The 22,165-nt window shown below is 45.6% G+C and overlaps 1 protein-coding gene across 1 annotated transcript; it reads right to left on the minus strand.

The window, feature by feature from the left end:
- Positions 1-363: 363 nt before the first annotated feature.
- Positions 364-22,142, minus strand: LOC310912073 (protein ecdysoneless homolog; the record flags this gene model as incomplete). Its single annotated transcript, XM_083866285.1, has 9 exons — positions 364-398; positions 862-1,168; positions 1,687-1,910; positions 1,987-2,054; positions 2,504-2,681; positions 3,100-3,206; positions 3,958-4,043; positions 4,948-5,000; positions 22,079-22,142. 9 exons carry the CDS (start codon positions 22,140-22,142, stop codon positions 364-366), a joined length of 1,122 nt encoding a protein of 373 aa, XP_083722411.1.
- Positions 22,143-22,165: the final 23 nt, after the last annotated feature.

Genomic DNA, 22,165 nt, shown 5'->3' on the forward strand with positions numbered 1-22,165 from the left:
CATGTCCGGGTCAACAGATGTTACCCCTGCCCTTAGAGGGGCAACACGTTGCGACGTGGTGTGGACCTTCACAGAGGACGGCATGCAGCAGCTTGGTAAACATGGAATGCTCTTTTATTATCTGACTCCAAAAACTTATATACATTTTGTACAGAGGGCCAAGATTGGCCCAAAGAGGTTACAACCTCCTGACTCCATTGGTCAATATGACCATCAGTCAAGTTCTCTCTCAGAGAACAAGAATGCAAAACATACAGATAAATTCTAAGAATACAATATTGTTTATATGAAGCAGCGTGAGAAGCTGCTGCAAAGACTCAAACACTTGAAAGCAAGAAATGCAGGGACGACAGGAACTCATCATTAAGTGGCCTGAATGTGAGACTTTTTGACTGTCCCTGGGATAGGAAGCATGCCTCACATGTGCTCAGGAGGACTCTCACTTTTGGCATCAGGCATCTGACTGAAGAATGGTCTCTCAGCTGCTGGCTCTCTCTCTCTTTCTCTGGGCTTTGGAGGAGGATGGTCAGAGCTGCGGCTTGGGGAAGGAAATTCGCTGCCACCGCCATAACCCACCCCAGAGCTGCTGCTTCTGCCGTGGGTGGAGCCTGTGCTTGTGAGAGTAGGCAGTGCACTGGGGCTTTATTACCACCTACCTCACTGAAATGGGGACCATCCCCATGTGCTCGGGTGCCCGGGTTCCTGAGCTCACTCTCCCTGCCCCGCTGGAGCAGGATCGCCGCTGCCCCGGCCCCGCTGCTCCTTCTGTCTGAGCTTTGGCAGCACTGCAGCCCCACAGCCCCTGCCTGCCCAGACACCTTGTAAGGGACACAGAATGAACTGAATGCCCGAAATTAAAACCTTTGGCCTCTCCTTCCACATCCCTCTTGTCTGTCTGTGCTTCATTTCCCCAGCAGCCGTGTCTTGTCCCAAGTCTCTCCCTGTGCTGCTCAGCTCTGGAGCCAGTGAGATCTGTGTTCTCAGGTAAATTCACCCCCATGCTCTGTAAAATGTTCGAGGTGGGTCCTGCCAGGCCAGCCTGGGCACTGTAGGACTGCAGCAGGTTTGCCACCAGGTTCATGTCCACATCCACGGGTGCCAGCTCAGCATCCTCAGCTCCAGAATCAGGGCCAGCCCTCCCAGATGTGGCTGCTTCACCAGAACTTGCCTGCAGTGAGTACAAAGAGAAAGGTTTATCAAATTGCGTGAGCAGGCTTAAGGGGGGAAAAAAAGGCAAGCCACAAGAGAAAAGAAACAACAATTCTGCAGCCAACCAAGTCCAGTACATTCTAGAGTCTTGACAGACAAGAATTCAGCCCCCAAATGCTCATGCCAGCTAAAAATCACCACTGTCCATTACCCAGATTAAGTTCCAGGAGAATGACAGAAAGTGTTGCTCAGTTATGGGTCAGCTTCCTACCAGAGCAAACTACTCCAGAAGTCACAAGTCAAGCTGCAGCTGCTTGCCCTACTACTAAATCAGGGAAATGAAACTAAATCCTGGAAAAGATGTGCCAATTCAAAGCTTAGGTAAGCTTTAGTTTGAAGGAAGTGTATTATAGTGCAGGTACAGCACACTTTGCTGTCACGTGGGAAGGTTCTGATCCCATTACTCAGAATGGCCATTTCCAGCACATTTCCTGGTTGGAAATTCCTGCTTCAAACCTGAGCTCCAGGCATACTCACCCCTCTCTTTTGGGTGGTGAAGCTTTTCCCAACGTTGGTCTGTGCCAGCTCACGGTCCATCTCATTCATGTACGCCTTGAGACTGCCCACGAGCTCCTCAGGAGACTCCTCCTGCTCCTGCCTTTGATTCCCTCTTTGATCCAGGTCTTCATCATCCCCATCTGAGAAATCAAACTCCTCCTCTTCATCCAGGTCATCAGAATCCAGCTTCTCCGAGTCTGCCCCTGGTATTATTTTGTGTCAGTACCACATCAAAGAAATCAGGTCAGGGATTAGTTTCAAATAAAGAAGCAATCTCACCTAAAATTCTGTCCAGTGCTTTTGTAAAAGAGTCCACGTCAAAGGTAACATGGGAATCATCAGGCGACCTGAAATACAAAAATATTTTTTAATAAATAAAGCTTTTATGCTTGCATAAGCCTGACTCAGGCACAAGCCTTATTGATTTCTTTTGAGCCAGGACTGAAGTTGGGACTTTTGAAGTTAGACATCCTCAGAAGGTTGAAGCCTCTATGGATTAGATCTGAAACAGTGAGTGGAAGAATTCTTGGCATAAAAGAGAAAAGTTATGAAGACCACAAAATCAACCTGAGGGAGAAAGAGCTGCAGCTCAGCTTCCCGTACTTGAACCTGCACCAGTGTCAGAGCGTTACCCAGCTGATTTAAAGCAAGGACATATTCACTGCTGTGGGTTTGCTTCAGGCCCCTGCTCAGCAGAACACCTTCAGACTCTGATTCTCTGCATCACAGAATCACCCACAGGGCTGCAGCAGAGTGCAACATTCTATACCAGAGCCCAAAGTCAAAGTGCTGCTACCATGGCATTTCTGCTCCTTCGTGCGTGGAGACTTTGGACACAAAAGCCTTCATGCTCTCAGCAACTGTTTCCAAGTCATAGTTTTGCTCTTCCTCCTTTGCGGAAGGAAGGGACTCATTTCTTGTCTCCTTCAGCATCTGATCCAGGGCATCTGGTGTAATATCCAGCCAGCTGTCATCTGAAAGAACACAGGACAGATCTGTCATTCTGCACAAGCCTGCTGCCCCACAGGGCCCAAAGCTGCTGACTGACAGGACTGTAACCATTCTGCAGCTCATTTTGGCAGTTAAGTTTTTGTGCCGATCCTGGGTCACACACAGCATAAGGCAGAGAGAGGCTGAGAAGAAGAGAGATTTCATATCATTACTTTAAAACTCTGCTTTGCAGAGCTCAAACTAAGAGATACCATTGTAGTCACTGAGAATCCTTTGGCCACTAAGTGGAAGAAGAAAGGCTTACTCTAAATTGGGAGAACAAATCCAATATTTAGTCTTAATGAAGGTTGGACTGGCTCTCCCTTCCCAGCTGTCAACATTGCCCCTCTGCCCCCACAAATAATCATTTGTAATAGGAATAATTCCCTCCATCCAGCTCACCATCCTCTGGAGGAAGACAAGCTGCTTCTCTCTCAAATTCCTTCAAATCAATGGATGTTGTCTGTAGTAGTGCCAGGATTTCATCACCTGGGCTCACTTCAACAGAGCTAGAATAAAAAAAAAATCAATTTACTGAAATGGATTCCATGGGATCACATGCTCTGCATTCAGGTTTTCACTCCAATTCTTCATTTTTTCCTTCTGTGGTAACACATCCAAAAGGGAAATGAATCTGGGGAAGCACCAGAGTACTACACAGAATATTGGCCAGAATAGGACACAGTCAGTCTCTGCAATTCCCAGCTGATGGCTCCAAAGCCCATTTGTCATGGCTCTTTTTCTTTTCATTTATCTTGCCTTGGTCAATATTAAGATTGCCAGATCCCAAACAGCACAGACTGGAAACTCAAGAAACTAACAGTCAATATACTATGAGCTGGCAAAGGCTCAGATGTTTTTGGAGTGATTTATTTTTTGGATTTGATCTTTCAGAGAAATCTACAGCCTTGAGTAAAGGAGACAGATTACTCTGGACTTATTATTCACTGGGACAGCTTTTAAATGAAACTTTTATACACTTTCTACAGTCAACGAAGCAGACAATGCTTTTCAGTCACCTCTTAACCCACTTGGAAGAGCTCCGCATTTCACAAACCAAAATCAAGAGTTACTCAAGCAAGAACTTCTCCTAGTGGAGTATTCTAGAGGAATTAGTACTTGTATGACCTGGCCACAGCACCGATGTTAAATGCACAATGGAGAAAAGGGTTCAGGTTTTTTGGAACAAGGATTTCAAAGGTAAGTTAAAGAATATGTAGGCAGAGTATATGATACTCATGAATTTCAAGCAGCTCTGACCTTTCTGGCTCAGCAACAGATTGCTGGAAGTGATCTTCTGCCATATGCAGCAGTTCCAGGTACTTTGCAGATCCTTCCAGTTCTCCCTATTGAATGCAAGGCACAGGCATGAATCCAAACAATTCTCCCTGCCCTTCCTCTTCACAGTCAGGATTCCTAAGGATGACTGTTTGTCACACAGAAATGCTGAGAGAACCCAAACAAGTAAAACCTCTTGGCCATGTACACTTGGAACTGAATACAGCCAAGGGGCATTCCTATATTTGAAGTATATTAAAGGATATTAACCTAAGAATTTCAGTAGATGTAATATGTGTTACAAAGTAATTCATTCAAAAGAATTAAAAACTACAGCATTCACATTACCAAAGCTTTTGATGGGGAAAAAGCAATTTTTATCCGGTGATAAGGGAAGAGAAATGCAGATACCAAGCAAGGACAAGCTGCTTTTTTTATAAAAAAAAAAATCTGGATTCCAAAGGATTTCTTTGACAAGGCCCCAGTGATATGCATTCCATATGCACCAACAATAAGATAATATTCGTCGCCAAAGATGCTTATTCCCAAACAGAATTTCAGTAAGGAGATGAATTATTCACCCATTCCAGGAAACCTTTTGTCAGATGGCAGCAAGAAAAGAAAAATACATGAATATGCTAAAAGGATAAGATCAACAGAGGAGTGAGAATGTCCTCCGCTCAGCTGAAAAAAAAAATAAAACAGGACCCTGCAAAAGCAGGAGTGTGAACCATGGGGATTTGAAGTGCTACAGTTCACATCCGCTTCACCCTGTGTTGATCACCTGGCTTGGCACTGTGTTGCTTGTGGCTTTTCCAAAACTTATACTTTGAGTATTTAATATATTCTCTTTAATTATTAAATTGGCTAACTCGTTCATAACCATTTTGGTGACCCCCTATGTGATCTGATTTTGGATCTATGGTTTCCCTTCTCTGATTGGGGGACACCCTGCTGATTAAGCAGCCTGACGGTGTAGGAGAACTGGCAGACCTGGTTGGATTCTGAACAAATTGAGATGAGATCTGCAAGCAAAAGGGGGAAAAAAGGAAACAACCTTGGAGCTCCCAGAGAGACCTAGGGAGGACTCAGGCGAGTGCCCTCTGAACCGCGGAGCATTTGACTTGTAAAATTCTACATGCACGGAGATCCATGCTGGAAAAGTGACCGTAAGTACTGTGAGGTTGAGTGGGAGGGGTCGAGCATGTGAATGAGACGTGATCATATCACGGGGCAAGAGCAGGCCCCAAAATCATAGTTCTGTACTCCCACGAGGGACCGGTTGGTTGCGGGGGAAGCAAATCTGATGGGAGGCTCATTACATACATAAAATCCGAAACTCAGGAAGAAGTTCAGGCTTCGGCCACGGGAAGGCTAAAGAGGGAAAGGTCAAACCCGCTTAGCCTAGGACCAGGAAGGTCCGGGGAGAGGAAAGATAGAGAGAAAAAAAAAAAAAAGGGAGCTCATTACTGGTCAGACCTCCGCAGGTCAGTTCTCTGCTGGACTTGTAGATCAGTAGTACTGAATCAAATTAGGCACCGTACCAGTTCAAATTAGAAATCTGTGTGTGTGATTGAGAGAGACACAACACAAAGGAGAGGAGCTATTGAGGAGTCAGACTGTAATACCTTGTAAAATGGGACAGAGAAAGAGCAAAACCCAGGGGGAGACCCAGGAAAACGCTTGGGAGAAAAAGATAACAATATACCAGAAATCCCATGGGATAGTCCACTGGGATGGATGCTATAACACTGGGAAGAGTGTCCCTCAAGAAAAGGAAAATCTAAGGAAAATATGATTAATTATTACATGAAAGTTTGAGGAGGGAAGGAGATTAGGAACCGTTTGATTTGGCCCATGTTTGGAACTTTTGAGGAGTGGACCTGTCAAGCCCTAAATACTTATGTGAACAGCAAAAAACCACGGGACCAAGAGGAAAGGGACTATGCAAAGGGACTATGGGAGGGAACAGAAGTTAGATTATTTACAGTAAAGACCAGAAAAGGTACTGTGACCCAGAGTGAGACATGGGAACCTTTGGACAACGTACCCTCTCTGTATCTAATGCCCCTGCCTCTACCCCCCCAAGGACAGGCACCCCTACTCGTACCCCCTGTGCCCCTGCCCCTCCATGGGCAGGCACTGCTGACCCAACCCCCACATCCCAGCCTTCAGCTTCAGTCCCCACAACCACCCAACCCCCCTCCCAGCCTGCAGGAGCCACAAAATCAACCAGTCCCTCTGAGGCAATGTATTCTCCCCCTGAGAGGAGAACACAGTGTAAGATAAAAGAAAAGATTAATAGCGAGGATAGTGAAAATGAAGAAGAGGCACAATCTTCTCCCATTGAGTGCCAACTGCTCTGGGAGTTATAGGATACGTGAATGTGCCACTTAATATGGGAGATGTAAGAGCCTTCAAAAGGAGATGGGAAGATTGATGGATGACCTCCTAGGGGTCTCAGACAGGCTCGACCAGTTCCTGGGGCCCAGTATTTACTCTTGGGATGATATGCGAGCAATATTAAGAGCATTATTTAATAACAAAGAGAGAGATGATCAGACAGGCTGGGATGTGAGAATGGGAGCACTGAAACCCACAAAACATGCCTGGGGATGAGAAATGGCCAAATCAAAGACCCAGGTAGGATGCACAAATGGAGGAGGGCCGACAAAATATGATAGATTTAAGAAATATAATAATACAAGGCATTTGGGAAGCGGCCCCTAGAGGGCAGAACATTAGTAAAGTATTTAGAGAATTCCATGGAACAGACGAGTCCCCCACAGACTGGTTGGAAAGGTTATGAAAGAGCCTGCAGGTTTATTCAGGAATAGATCCTAACTCCCCAGTAGGAGAGGTATTATTTAAAACCCAATTTGTAGCAAAATCGTGAGAAGATATAAGGAGGAAGCTTGAAAAGTTAGAAAATTGGGCAGGAAAGGGGATTACAAGAGCTACTGAGGGAAGCTCAGAAGGTGTATGTGAGGAGAGATGAAGAAAAACAGAAAATTCAAGCAAAAGTGTTGGTTGCAGCTGTTAGGGAAGTTCAAAAGCAGGAAGGCCTCCAAAGCCCTGTGAGGTCAGTGCAGAGCCATGAAACCCAAAGGAGGCAGCCTGTCCCACAGAGAAAAACATCCGAGAATCCAAGGGAACCCCTTGAATGCTACTACTGCAGGAAGAAGGAGCATTTAAAAAGGGATTGCAGGAAAAGGATGAAGGATGAGAAAATTTTTCAAGAAGACTAGGGATGTTGGGGGCTTTTATTGTGAGGTCCAGGACATCTAAAGAGCCCTTGGTAAAATTAAAACTAGGACCCCAAAAGGAGGAGGTGTTCTTTCTGGGTGACTCAGGAGCCGAACGTCCCACTGTCCAAAGACTGCCAAAAGGGTGCACAAGAAGCAAAGACACAGTGATGGTAATAGGAGCTAAAGGGGAACCCTTTAGGGTCCCAGTTATTGAAGATGTAGAAATAGAGTCAGAGACTAGGACTTGTTTAGGAAATATGTTGTTGGTTGAAGAAGCAGATTATAATTTATTAGGAAGAGATTTGATGGTAGCCCTAGGAATAAATCTGATAATACAAGGACCACATCTGCTTGTAAGCCTGTACAGATTAACTGAAGAAGGTGAGAATAAGATTGATCCCAACGTTTGGCATTCCCAAGGAGAGGCTGGAAGGAAGTCTGGAAGGTTGGAAATGGAGCCATTCTCATTGAAATAGAGAGGCCAGAGGATCCAATTAGAATTAAACACTACCCCATTTCAGGGAAGAAAGGGATTAAAACCTGGGATAGATGAACTAGTGAAAAGAGGAACTTTGGAGACGTGTAAGTCAAGGCACAACAAACCTATCTTGGCCATATGGAAAACAGATGGAAGCTATAGGCTAGTCCAAGATCTGAGGGACATTCATCTGTGAATGAGAGAACAAAAACACATTTTCCTGTAGTAGCAAATCCATATACTCTTTTAAACCAAATTGCCCCTGAAGACAGCTGGTATAGTGTAATAGACTTGAAAGATGCCTTTTGGACCTGTCCATTAGCCGAAGAGAGCTGGGATTATTTTGCCCAGTGGGAGGACCCTGAAACAAATAAGAAGCAACGGTTCAGGTGGACATCTTTACCATAGGGGTCTGTAGATTCCCCCAACCTGTTCGGCCAAGCACTCGAACAATTATTAAGTCAGTTTGTGCCAGCAAAGGGGACTAAACTTTTGCAGTATGTTGACAACCTGTTAATAGCTGCTCCAAAAGAGGAAGACGTAAGGGCAAGCACCATAGCATTATTGAACTTCTTAGGAAAGAAATGATTAAACGTTTCATAATCAAAGCTGCAGTTTACGGAGCCCGAGGTCAAGTACTTAGGGCAGTGGATCATGAAAGGGAAAAAGAAATTAGATCCCGAAAGAGTCGCAGGAATCATTGCATTGCCCCCTCCAAGAACAAAAAGGGAAGTCAGGCAGTTATTGGGACTTTGGGGGTATTATAGACAGTAGATGGAGGGCTGTGGTGGTTTATCATGAATGTGAAAGTGAAAGGGCTTTTTTTTAAAAAGGAAGTTAATAGCATAGATTGACAGCTTGGCTGACGAATAAGAGTGTTGTACACGCCTCTGGAGACACAGTCTTAAATCAAAGCTCCCAGGTGACTTGGCACCCTTTTCTTTTTCAGCTGGCAGGGGGTTAACATCACCTTGTAAGTCAGAAGTTTGGGCTGGGCCTCCCCAGGCCCAGGCCCGGCCAGGCCTCGGAGGGGACCATTGTCTATATAAAGCTGCTGGGCCAGCCGTGTCCCCTCTGTGCCCCGGCTCCTCCCATGGGGACAGGAGGAGGATTGCAGACCAGCAGTGCTGGCCCTGCGCCAGGGGCTGTGGTGGCCATGCCCTTGGCTTGGCTGCCAGAGCCTCTGGTCTGAGAGAGGAGAGAGAGAATCTTGAGAAACTTCATGCAGAGCTCCAGGGAGCTGATCCAAGTTTGAGTTGCTCTAGACCTGGCCAGAGGTAGAGGAGAGTCATCCATTCCTAAGCATGGTCCCTCTCCCCCTTCCCCCCACCATCACCTTCGGCCTTGAAGTTCTGGGAGTCAGCTGGAGAAGAAAAAAAAAAAGATACTCTGGGCAAAGACATTAACCCCTTTCCCTCCTCCATGGAAGACAGAGTAATCTGAAATGTAGGACAGCATTGAGACAGTGTCAGTAAAAGAACTGATAAAGACTATTAAAAAAAGAGATGGAGGAAGTGGACGTTTCTGACTGGACTTCTCTGAATGTGAATTATGGAGAAATAGACTATCATAATGCTGTGGAAAAATGCAAGTTCTAGTCAAAGGGTTGTGTGTACTGTTATAATGAGATTTAATTGAATAGAGTATGTCCCCAGCTCCTGAGAAAAAATAAGGAGGTCTCAGCCTTTGAGATGAAGATGATTCTGGAGAGGAAGTGATTAAGCCCCAGCTCCTGGGCGTAAAAGAGATCTCTATTTCTTTTGAGATAGAGACAATTTTAGAGATACAAGAAGAAAATCCTTGCTTTATGCTAAAAAAACATGCTTAAAATAGTACCCCAAACATGGAGAAGCCCATAAGCAGCTTGAAAAACTGTTATATGGGTGGGACTGCACAGAATCTGCAAAATTCTGGGTGGTTGCAGATTTGGGACATTGAGAGCCACCAAACCTTTTTTTTTTTGTATCATGTATCTCCATAAACTCTAGAGAGACTACTCTCCCAAAGGGATACAAGATTGTGTTTAAATGTTTACAACTGACTAAAAATCATAGTTTTCTCTCTGTGTTGAGTGAGAAAGTGAACAGTTTGTAGTAGGAGAGAAAGTGTTTGAAAGTTTCATTTCCTTTCTTTCTTTCTTCTTTTTCCTTAGTGTATGTTAATGAAATCTGTTTTGTTTTTAAGTTGAGCCTGTTTTGCCCTTTTCTCCCAAAATCCTATCTCCCAGTTCACAAAAAAAATTCAGCAAACATGAAACCGCCACAGTAGAGAGTGGCCAACCTGTACCCAGATGGTCGCCTCCACTGCCCTGTTAGTAGAAGAAAGTAGAAAATTGACTTTTGGGGGGAAATTCAAAGTGTACACTCCACATGCAGTTAGAAATATTCTGAACCAGAAAGCTGAGAAGTGGCTCACTAATTCTTGAGTGCTAAAATATGACGCAATTTTAATTGATAAAAAGGACCTAGAACTAATTACAGATAAACACCTCAATCCTGCCCATTTTTTGTATGAAGAACCAGAAGAAGAACTAGTGCATGATTGCTTAAAAGTTATAAACAACTAGACCAAAGGGAGAGAGGATTTGACAGACCAACCCCTGCAGGAGAGGAAACAATTCTACATGGATGGATCCTGGAGGGTGATTCAGGGACAGCCAATGTCAGGATATGCTGTGGTAGAGGAAAGGTCAGTGAGCACAGAAAAGAGAAGGTTACCCCCCAGCTGGTCAGCTCAAGCGTGGGAATTGCACCTTTGAAAGGAGCCCTCGAGATATTAACACGAGAGAGGGGCCCTGTATTTACTGATTCTAAGTGGCCTCGGGGTGGTGCATGCTTTGGGGAAACTCTGGGAGGAAAGAGGACTATGAAATTCAAAAGGGAAAGGATTAATTCATGAATGACTCATCTCAGAAGTTTTGGAGGCCTTACAGGTGCCAGAGGAAATTGCTGTTGTGCATGTTTGGGGGCATCAAAAAGGGACCACCTCAGCAATCAGAGGGAATAACTTGGCAGACTTAGAAGCTAAAAATGCAGCTGAGTCCGGGGAGGAGAAAGTGATGATGATATTGACCCCTACTGGAGAAATTCAGGATATACCAGTGTTCAGTAAAACCGAAGCCGATCTCCTTAGAACAGGAGCAAAAAGGAACAATGAAGGGCAGTGGGTGTTATCTGATGGAAGACAGACATTAAATAAACCATTAGCCAGGAAAATATTAGAAAGCATACGTAGTAAAACTCACTGGGGTACCCAAGTGCTTAGGGATCAGTTCCTGAAAAACTGGGGTTGCATAGGAATTTATGGAATAGCCAAACAAATCACTGAAAAATGTGCAACATGCCCGAAAGTAAACAGAAAAGTTATGAGGAAAGCCCACCAAGGAGGGTGAGAATTTGCCTTATGACCCTTTCAGAGCATCCAAGTAGATTTCACTGAACTCCCCCGAGTGCAATGGTGGAGATTTTTGTTGGTATTAGTAGATCACTAAATCCATTGGGTAGAGGCAGTGCCAGTGGTTAAAGCTACTGCTAGTGTGGAATGCAAAACTCTTTTAGGACTAATCATTCCCCAGTAGGGAATAGTGAATCACATCGACTCAGAGCAAAGGACACATTTCACACCAAAAATACTACAGCAAGCAGTCCAAGCTTTAGGTATAAAATGGGAATTACACACTCCAGGGCACCCACAGAGTCCAGGGCAGGTTGAAAAGATTAATCAAACCCTCAAGAGAACTCTACTAAACTCATGATTGAACCCCAAATGTAGTGGATCAAGTGCCTACCCCTGGCCTTGTTAAGAATTAGAACACAGCTCAGATCAGACCTCCAAGTTTCACCTTATGAAATGAGGTTTGGGTTACCTTTCTTGATCTCACCCAATAGTCTGGCCACGTATGGAGAAGGGGAGGACAGTGTCAAGAAATACGTTCTGTCTATAGCACAAACTCTAGAGGAACTAGGGGAAAAGAGAAGAATCCCTCAGACTGCTACCCTAGATTACAAAATTCATCATGTTAATCCTGGGAACTGGGTAATGGTTAAATCAGAAAGACCAACCTTTACCCCTCGACTGGGAAGGTCCTTTTCAGGTGCTGCTCACCCCTGAATGGGCTGTACAAACTGCAGAATGAGGATGGACTCAGGCCAGCAGGATAAAAGGATCAGTAACCCATTGACTGGGAAATCATCACTGCCACAGAAGGACTGAAAATTACTTTAAAAGGAACGTGCCAGCTCAATGTGGCAAGCAAACCACGAGCAACTGCACATCAATCCAGGCTGGGAGAGAGCTCCCTGCAGGCTTTATCAATTCTTTTGTATTCCCAAAGGCCAGAAGCTTTCTAGACTCTGGGGCAGTGGTTTGCTACCTCCCCACTCGGGGGATCAGGTATATACAGATTAACAAACACCAGGTCCATAAACAATCCTGGAGGTTTTGCTTTTGCCTGGGACCTGCAGAAAGAACAACCATCAGCCCTCTCCACTGAGATATCTCCCAGATTAGATCCTGCTCGTATACCCTGTTTAAAGCAGCCCACAAGGAGACCCTCAGGTTGGGTACAATGTCAGTGTGAAGATCAGGGCCAGCTCTGGTGTTGGAGCTCTCCCAGGTGGCAAGTGTGTTGTAAAATTTGTTGAGATAAAAGTTCCAACACTAATCAAGGACAAGAACCAATTCTAACCCTTTGATGTGGAGCTGAGTGGATGATCCCTGATACTCACCAGCTATTAGAGGCTGAGTGGGAAGCTGCAGTAAATCAAAACCAGGGACCATATTTTGAGTGCAGACAACTACTCCATATGACGAGGAGGACATAAGACCTTATTCCAAAAGTGAACTCAGTAAGGGCTGGCTATTTAAGGAAATACACAGAACCACAATATAAGAAAAGCGGGTGACAGAGGTAATTCTGTGACAAGGAGATGAGGAGGCCAGACCAGATTAACCACTGTACTCCCCACCAAGGAGATCATACTCACATGCTGTGGGCAGCAATCCCATCAGGAATGGAAGGTGGGGGTACACGTTATTCTGGACTCCTCATACTCCTAGTTAGTCTTCTCCCCCTTGGGGATCTCAAAATTACACGTCACAAATGCTGTCAGTCCCTTTATGTAAGTTCTCTTCTCATTACTCACACCCTTGCTGACCCCCACTGTTGGGACCCACCCAAATCAGACACCTGCACACACGGCCAGCAAACATTCTGGGCTGCAGAAAACCGAGGACAAACCAGTACAAGACAGGGCAGTGAATGCCCAAAAGGGGAGAAATGGGTTTGTTCTGAAAGAGCTCTCGGGGGTGGGATTCAAGGAGACTTAGTGAAAGAAAAATTAATATCCCCAAATCCCCTGCAGCCGATGCAGAATATTCTGAAAACTCCTGTAGGAGACACCTGATTTGATAAAGTTTTTACAAAAAGGCCAGAGCAAACTTCATACGAAAATTTCTATGCAAAGCTCAAACAACAAATAGAAGCTCAGACAGAAATCCCAAGGTGAGGGAAGAATTTATTTGTAGATCTAGGAGAAAGGATCAGCAAAGAACTGAATGTTACTGACTGCCAAGTGTGTGGGGGCCTTAATGTCTGAAGAGTGGCCCTAGAAAGGCAGTAGCCTGGGCCTGGTCAAACCCCTTAAATGGAACAGGACCAACATGAAAGGAGGAAACTGACCAGAGGGGAGGATATTAAGTTCAAAAATAATAGGAGAGGAGTGCTTTTGGTGTTTGGGAAAAGAATTCTTAGATAATGTAGGATAAACTTCCTGTAAAAGGTATAAAGTTTATAATAGAACTTTCACCTAGTAGATCCCTTAAAAACCCACACAGTATTGGAGCCATGAGAGGACAAAGAATTGTAGATATGGAAAAGAGATTAAACTTTTCCAGTGTAATGACCCTGAGAAAAATCCCTATTTTAAGATCCCTTAAATATCTAAATTTTAGGAAAACAGGAATAAGCAAAAAAATGAGTACTAAAAAGCACACAATGGCTTATTCTAAATATGTAAGAAAAAGGCTTGTGGAGGCCCAGGGGCTTATCCCCAAGGTAGCTGTGCCTCAACCCTGGAGGGACCGAGGCAAATGGGGAAAGAACCCTTTTAGGTCATGGTGACGAAAACCTCCCTCTCATGGGGCTTTGCAGCCACGTGTTAACATTTCTTAGGTTTCATTGTTCTATTGGTTTGTTAAGTTTATGTCACCCTGTTACCACATAGGCCCCCATGGCAGAATGTTCTTCCTTCCCTTGAACCCCATTGGGTTAAATTGGCTGCAGTGTTACACCCTGTAACCCCATTAGTCTCCTTAGTTTGTATTTACCCCTTACTGTTCCCTATTCTTATTGGACCCTGACCTTGAGACCCTCCCCAGTTGTCTCGTCTATAACCCTGGAGTGCCCTCAGAGCCCTTTGGGCTCCTGTCCCTGGTCTGCATTGGAGGCTGTGCCCACGATGGAGACAATAAACAGCACTCAGATTTCCAAACAGGACCCATCTTCTCACCTTTTCCCAGCTATTTATTAACAGAGTGCACCGTGCCTGGAGGTGCTGGTGGCTCTCAGGGATGTGCAGTAACACAATGCAACAAAGGTTTATTCAAAACTTCCTCCCTTATAAAAAAGAAAATTGTACTCTAAGAATTAAACAACCAAAATTTTTTTGTGACCAAACCAAAATGGAAATAATTTAAAAAGAAACAAGAGAGAACTAATCAGAGAAATCAGGAGATACCAAAAGTAAGGCAATAAAGAGCAGCCTCCTGAACAAATAATACAAATATATTGCGGTCCAGCCATTTAAGCACAAGATGAGAGTTGGGGATATCAAACCCCAATTTATGTGTTAAATCACATCCTAAGACTCCAAGCAGTTGTAGAAATCACATTTAATAAAATGACCAGGACCATGAAGTTAATAATTAACCAGCAAAGGCAAACTGAGCTGCAGTGTATCAAAATCAGTCAGCATTAGACTATTTGTTAGCAGAAGAAGGAGGGGTTTATACAAAGTTTAACACATTTGATTACTGTTTACAAATGCTTGATAATGGGGATGCAGTTTTGGATATAATCAAAGACATCCAGAAAATAGCCCATGTGGCAGTCCAAAAATGGGATTCTCTCGGGTTTATTCTGGTTGTTTCCTCACCCGAGATTCCAAGGCTGGTGGTTCGTGTGGGCACAAAGGGAGTGATTTTCCCTCTTGACCTCTGAAGGATTTAGGGTCTGCTGTCTGACTCTGTGTCTCTGTGTTCTGTGCTGAGCTCGGTGCTCGGTGTTCAGCGTGAGAATGAAGTGGAGTCTCAAGGTCTTGGTTTTCTGGTTTCTCACGTTGTTTATTAGTTCTTATCTTACAGTTCTCTGTGTCCGGCCAAGGTGTTCACAGCAGTCTGGACACGAGGTGACTCCCCCCGTGATGGGAGGTCGCTACCTCTTATACAGATAACTACGTACCCATTGTTTACAATTCTATGCCAGTGTCTATCACCTATACTAACAGGGTCATTTCTACTTTGATCCAATCCACTGAAACTCCCTTGTGCCCACGTCACTGCAGAAGATGGATGCCAAGGGAGAAGAAGAACCCAGGGCACCACCCTAAAAACTCCATCTTGTCCCTTTGCATCTACATTCTAAAAATCCAAAACTACAAAATCTTCTGCACAGTGATAACTACACTACTCTCTGTAACACCTTTGTGACTTGCAATTCTTCTCTCTGTTAGATGTTTTTCTCATGGACTAAAATCAAAGACTGTGTCTTCCTGGGCTCTGTGCCAGGCAAACCCCCCTGCACAGACCCCAGATCCTCTTTTTCGGGTCCCAGGCCTCTCTACCGAGGTCTGTGACTTCCCAGGGCGCCCAGAGGGATGCCCTGGACTCCAACAGGATTCTATAATGAATAAAAGATAGTTAGAAGATTAAAAAAAAATTAGTAGAAAAGAGCAAAAATTGTAGTATTATGTAAAATAACACATTTAATTTTTTTCACGTTCAATTCCATGCCTTATTGGATTAATAATTTTGTAGTTCAAAATATGCAAATAATAGCTATACCCACACATTCAGAGTTAAAAACCATAAAAACAAGCAGAAAATTATAATCTTAAGGGAAAAAAAAGAATAAAAACCTAAAGAAAGCAATTAAAATCTAGAAAAGGTATCAGTATGCCAAAAGTACAGAAGTTCTAAAGTTGTAGCTCAAGCCAAATACAGTAAGAAAGACAAAGGGGAGGAGTTGTTAAAAACAACCCTGTAATATTGGCTTTCTGTCCTGCTTCCTATCCCATATTGTGGACTCCCTTGTTATGTCTAACAGCTGTCCTTGTTTTCTTGTCGGCTGGGCGGGCACGGGCTGCCCCCCCCCCCTTTCGCTCTCTTGGCTTTACGCTGCTCTGGGCTAGCTCGCTGCGCTTTCCGCTTGCCGCTTTCTCCCTCTATTACGCTGCTCATCTTCGCTGTTTCCGTTTTTTTTCCTCTTTCCCTTTCTTTCCCTTCTTCCTTCCCTTCCCCCCCCCCCCCCCCTTTTTAAGATTTAGGACCGACACCTGGAGCTGATCTGACTGCAGGAGTCCGAGGAGGATCTCCGGGGCCCGTGAAAGAAGCTCTGCACCCTCCCCCTCACAGTAACCTGAGCTTTTTCTTTTCTTTTTTCCCTTGTGTCGGGGGGTGTTTATTTATTTGTTAATAAACTGTTTTTTTCCACTTTTTGTTCGAGAGATTCCTTCCCAAACCCAGGGCTGGGGGAGGGGTGGTAGAGGTTTTGTTATTAGGGGATTCCTTGGAGGTTCTCCCCTAATTCAACCCAAACCAGAACACTTTTTGGTGCGTTGGCCCGGGAACCCGAGTCAAAGAAAGTGGAAAAAACCTTAATAATAATACTGGTGATTCTAATTGTTTGGTGGGTGTATCAGGATGTTTTTTTCTGGACTCATAATGGCATTCAGGGTGCGAGCCTGCCAATATTTCTGGTCCCTAGGGTTTTTTGAGGTTTTATTACCTCTGTGGTGTCTAGCGTTATTTCCTTACCCGGACACAGCTTTAGCATTTCTCCTTATACGTAATTTATGTAGCCGTGGGGCACTAACCAGAATTTTGACTGGGCTCGGGTTGTTTGTGATTGTTTACAAGAAGGTTGTAAATATGTTCGATGATTCGTTGTTATGGTTGGGCACTCAGTTTGTTAGGGGAGAAGCAGGGGAAGAGGTTTTTCAGCCTCTGTTTTCCCTCTTCTCCTTTGAATTGTTTATATCTTTATTAGAAAATACTCAGTTTCCCCTGAGTGTTAAAGAGACCATCTTTCTAACATTTAATTTAGTAAGCTTTCTCTATACTGTCTGCAGTTTATATAAAATGAAAGCTGAGATTTCCAGAGGGGCTAATGAGACTTCTGAGTTAGCAGCAAAGCCAAGTAGGAGAAATCTTGAGTGGAGTGGGAAATGGGAAGATATGGGCCAAATTTTAAAGGAATTTTCTGATCCTATAGCCTGGGACTTTCCATCCGAACAAATTCAGAACCCAGCCGAGGTGGCAAAGTATTTAAAAGAGAAGTGCCAGGGTAATACCAAGGAGAAAAGGATTATTACAGTGAGCTGGGCCCTGGCATATGTTTATCGTACTCTCTTAGATACTGAAGGGCAGCAGACAGAAGACGGAACAGGGAGATAAACTAGTTACTATCCCAATTACTCAGGCTGCAGCTAGTATCCCAGGCCCCAGGCCAGTAGCTGAATCAGACAGCAGGGCTCAACCAAGGGCTGTTGCTGCTAATAGAAGAGGCGGAAAGTGTACAACTAAGACCGATCGCAAGGTGGAGGATGATGATGATAATTCAGGAGAAGGACCTTCACCAAAATCAGAAACTACATCGAGGGGTGTAGATTCTGGAGCCAATATTGATTCCTTTTCCCTAAAGGACCTTCGAGGCCTGAGAAAAGATTACAGGCGACAACCTGATGAATCTATAATAAGTTGGTTAGTCCGCCTTTGGGATGCTGCAGGGGAGGCTACAGTTCTGGATGGCACTGAAGCGAGGCATCTGGGATCTCTGTCGCTTGACCCTGTTATTGATCAGGGCATGATGAGGGAGGCTAGCCCTCACAGCCTCTGGGAATGGATTCTGGATGGTGTAGCACAAAGATACCTGTGTGCAGATGACCTTTATTTGCAGCAGACACAGTGGAGGACCATAGAACAGGGGATCCAACGTCTGAGAGAGATGGCAGTAGCAGAGCTTATTTTTTCAGATGATGTAACAACTAGGAATCCAGACCTGGTAGCATGTACACCTGTAATGTGGAGGAAACTTGTGCGACTTGGGCCATCTGAATACGCCTCTGCCCTAGCAATAATGAAGCGAGAGGAGACAGATGAGACTGTGCTCGATATGGCGAAAAAGCTTCGAGCATATGCTGACGCTGTACATGGCCCAACTCATGCCAGAATTGCAGCTGTGGAAACACGACTGCAGAAATTAGAGGACAAAATAGAGGAGAATCATAGGAAACTCAGGGAAGAGATTAAGGAGGACTTCCTCCAAATCTCGGCTGTGCAAATTAGAGGCCCTGGTATCCAACGCAGGCGCTCCTTTGATGGGGAGAGAAGGTACACCCCACGAGCTGAGTTGTGGTTCTTCTTGCGTGAATCTGGAGAGAACATGAGGAGATGGGATGGAAAGCCCACTGCTGCTCTGAGACAACGGGTACGTAATTTGAAGGAAGGTAGGATTCAAAGAGGAAGTCTCAATAAACAGAGAGCAGCTCCAGTTGTTCACAGCCAGGATGTCAAGTATGATGTCGATGATGACATGTCCGATCCCCTTGAAGGAACCTCTAAGATATATACCCCAGGAAAGAAGGATAATCATGCTTAGAAGGGCCCTGCCTCTAGCCAGGTAGAGGTTAGGGAAAATCGTGTGTTTTGGACTGTGTGGGTTCGTTGGCCTGGCACATTGAAGCCACAAGACTATAAGGCTTTGGTTGACACTGGCTCGCAGTGTACCTTGATCCCCTCGAGATGTGTAGGGGCAGAATCGGTTTCTATTGCTGGTGTGACTGGGGGATCACAGGACTATACATTGGTGGAGGCAGATGTGAGCCTGACTAAGAATGAGTGGAAGAAACACCCTATTGCGACTGGCCCAGAGGCCCCATGCATCTTGGGCATAGATTACCTCCGGAGTGGGTATTTTAAAGACCCGAAAGGGTTCAGGTGGGCCTTCGGAGTAGCGACTGTGATGGCAGAAAGCATTCGACAGTTGAACACCTTGCCTGGACTGTCCGAGAACCCGATCACCGTAGGACTTTTGAAGGGAGAAGAACAAATAGTACCAATTGCCACTTCAATAGTGCATCGGCAGCAATATAGAACCACTCGAGATGCCGTGATCCCCATCCACAAGATGATTCGAGAGCTGGAAAGCCAAGGGGTGGTCAGCAAAACCCACTCACCCTTTAACAGCCCCATCTGGCCTGTGTGGAAATCTGACGGAGAATGGAGATTGACTGTGGATTATCGTGCCTTGAATGAAGTGACTCCACCTCTGAGTGCAGCCGTACCAGACATGCTGGAACTGCAGTATGAGCTGGAGTCCAAGGCAGCAAAGTGGTACGCCACTATCGACATCGCAAACGCATTTTTCTCTATTCCTCTGGCAGCCGAATGCCGGCCTCAGTTTGCCTTTACACGGAGGGGAGTGCAGTACACCTGGAACAGACTGCCCCAGGGGTGGAAACACAGCCCCACCATCTGCCATGGGCTGATCCAGGCCACACCAGAAAAGGGTAAGGCCCCAGAACATCTACAATATATTGATGATATCATTGTGTGGGGAAACACAGCAACAGAAGTGTTTGAAAAAGGAGAGAAAATCATCCAAATTCTCCTGGAAGCCGGCTTTGCTGTTAAGAAAAGTAAAGTTAAGGGACCTGCTCGGGAGATCCAATTCCTAGGAGTGAAGTGGCAAGATGGACGGCGTCAGATTCCTACGGATGTTATTAACAAAATCACAGCTATGTCCCCTCCAATGGATAAGAAGGAAACACAAGCTTTCTTAGGTGCCATAGGTTTCTGGAGGATGCACATTCCGGAATACAGTCAGATTGTGAGGCCCCTTCATCTGGTTACCCGCAAGAAGAACGATTTCTATTGGGGCCCTGAGCAGCAGCAAGCTTTCACCCAGATCAAGCAGGAGATTGCTCATGCTGTAGCCCTCGGCCCAGTCAGAACGGGACCAGATGTGAAGAATGTGCTCTATTCTGCAGCTGGGAGTCATGGTCTGTCCTGGAGCCTTTGGCAAAAGGTACCTGGTGAGACCCGAGGCCGACCACTGGGATTTTGGAGTCGGAGCTACAGGGGGTCTGAAGATAACTACACCCCAACGGAAAAGGAGATCTTGGCCGCCTATGAGGGAATCCAAGCTGCTTGAGAGGTGATCGGTACGGAAGCACCACTGCTCCTGGCACCCCGACTACCAGTGCTAGGGTGGATGTTTAGAGGAAAGGTTCCCTCCACCCACCATGCCACCAGTGCTACCTGGAGCAAGTGGATTGCCCTCATTACACAACGCGCCCGAGTTGGGAAACTGAATCGCCCTGGAATTTTGGAAGTAATCACGAACTGGCCCGAAGGTGGAAGTTTCAGCGTCGTAGATGAAGAACAAGAACCAGTGACCCGGGTTGAGGAAGCTCCGCCATACAACCAGCTGCCGGAAGAGGAAGCACGTTATGCTTTATTCACCGACGGTTCCTGCCGCGTCATAGGGATGAGTCGAAGGTGGAAAGCAGCTGTATGGAGCCCCACACGACTGGTCGCAGAGGCCACTGAAGGAGAGGGTGGATCCAGTCAATTTGCTGAACTCAAAGCCATTCAACTGGCCCTAGATATTGCAGAGAGAGAGAAATGGCCAAGGCTCTATCTGTATACTGATTCTTGGATGGTAGCCAACGCTCTGTGGGGATGGCTGAAGAAATGGAAAGAGGCCAACTGGCAGCGTAGAGGAAAACCAATTTGGGCTGCTGAAGAGTGGAAAGATATTGCTGCCCGGTTAGAGAAACTACCTGTGAAGATTCGCCATGTAGATGCCCATGTCCCCAGAAGTAAAGCTAATGAGGAGAAGCAAAACAATCAGCAGGTAGATCAAGCTGCAAAAATAGGGGAGTTGAAGATAGACCTAGACTGGGAGCACAAGGGAGAGCTGTTCCTAGCACGATGGGCCCATGATGCCTCAGGTCACCAAGGTAGGGATGCCACCTATAAGTGGGCACGAGACCGAGGGGTGGATCTAACCATGGACAGCATTTCTCAAGTTATCCATGACTGTGAGACGTGCGCTGCCATTAAACAAGCCAAGCGGATGAAGCCCCTCTGGTATGGAGGGCGGTGGTCTAAGTACAAGTATGGGGAGGCCTGGCAGATTGATTACATCACACTGCCTCAAACCCGCCAAGGCAAGCGCCATGTGCTAACCATGGTAGAAGCCACCACGGGATGGTTGGAAACCTACCCTGTGTCTCATGCTACAGCCCGCAATACTATTCTGGGCCTTGAAAAGCAGGTCCTTTGGAGGCACGGTACTCCCGAGAGAATTGAGTCAGACAACGGGACTCATTTTAAAAATAATCTTATTAAAACCTGGGCGAGGGAACATGGCATTGAATGGGTGTACCATATCCCCTACCATGCACCAGCTGCAGGTAAAGTGGAGAGGTACAATGGGTTGTTAAAAACCACCCTGAAAGCATTGGGTGGGGGGTCCTTAAAAAACTGGGAGCAGCATTTAGCAAAGGCCACCTGGCTAGTTAACACCCGAGGTTCTACCAACCGAGCGGGTCCTGCTCAGTCCCAACTCCTTAATATAGTAGATGGAGATAAAGCTCCAGTGGCCCATGTTAGAGGTTTGTTGGGAAAGACAGTATGGATCAACCCTGCCTCGAGTACAGGCAAACCCATCCATGGAATTGTCTCTGCTCAAGGACCGGGTTATACGTGGTGGATAATGCAGAAAGATGGAACAACACGATGTGTACCTCAGGGAGATCTAAATGTAGAGTGAAACTCATGTGTGCTGAATGTTACTATCATTGTCTGTACATTAGATCACTCAGACATGAAACAGAAGGAAACGTGTAAGTGTCAAAGGTCTGAGCAAGTAAGATGAATGGAAATGTGTAAGTGTCGAAGGTCTGAGTAAGTGAGATGGAAGTTTTTTATTGTGTGTCGACGATATGGGATAAGGAGTGGAATGTCCTGGGTTGACAGTGCTTCCTATCCCATATTGTGGACTCCCTTGTTATGTCTAACAGCTGTCCTTGTTTTCTTGTCGGCTGGGCGGGCACGGGCTGCCCCCCCCCCCTTTTCGCTCTCTTGGCTTTACGCTGCTCTGGGCTAGCTCGCTGCGCTTTCCGCTTGCCGCTTTCTCCCTCTATTACGCTGCTCATCTTCGCTGTTTCCGTTTTTTTTC

This window comes from Zosterops lateralis, assembly GCF_965231275.1.
Source record: "Zosterops lateralis genome assembly, chromosome: 8".
In the NCBI taxonomy this organism is placed as follows: domain Eukaryota; kingdom Metazoa; phylum Chordata; class Aves; order Passeriformes; family Zosteropidae; genus Zosterops; species Zosterops lateralis.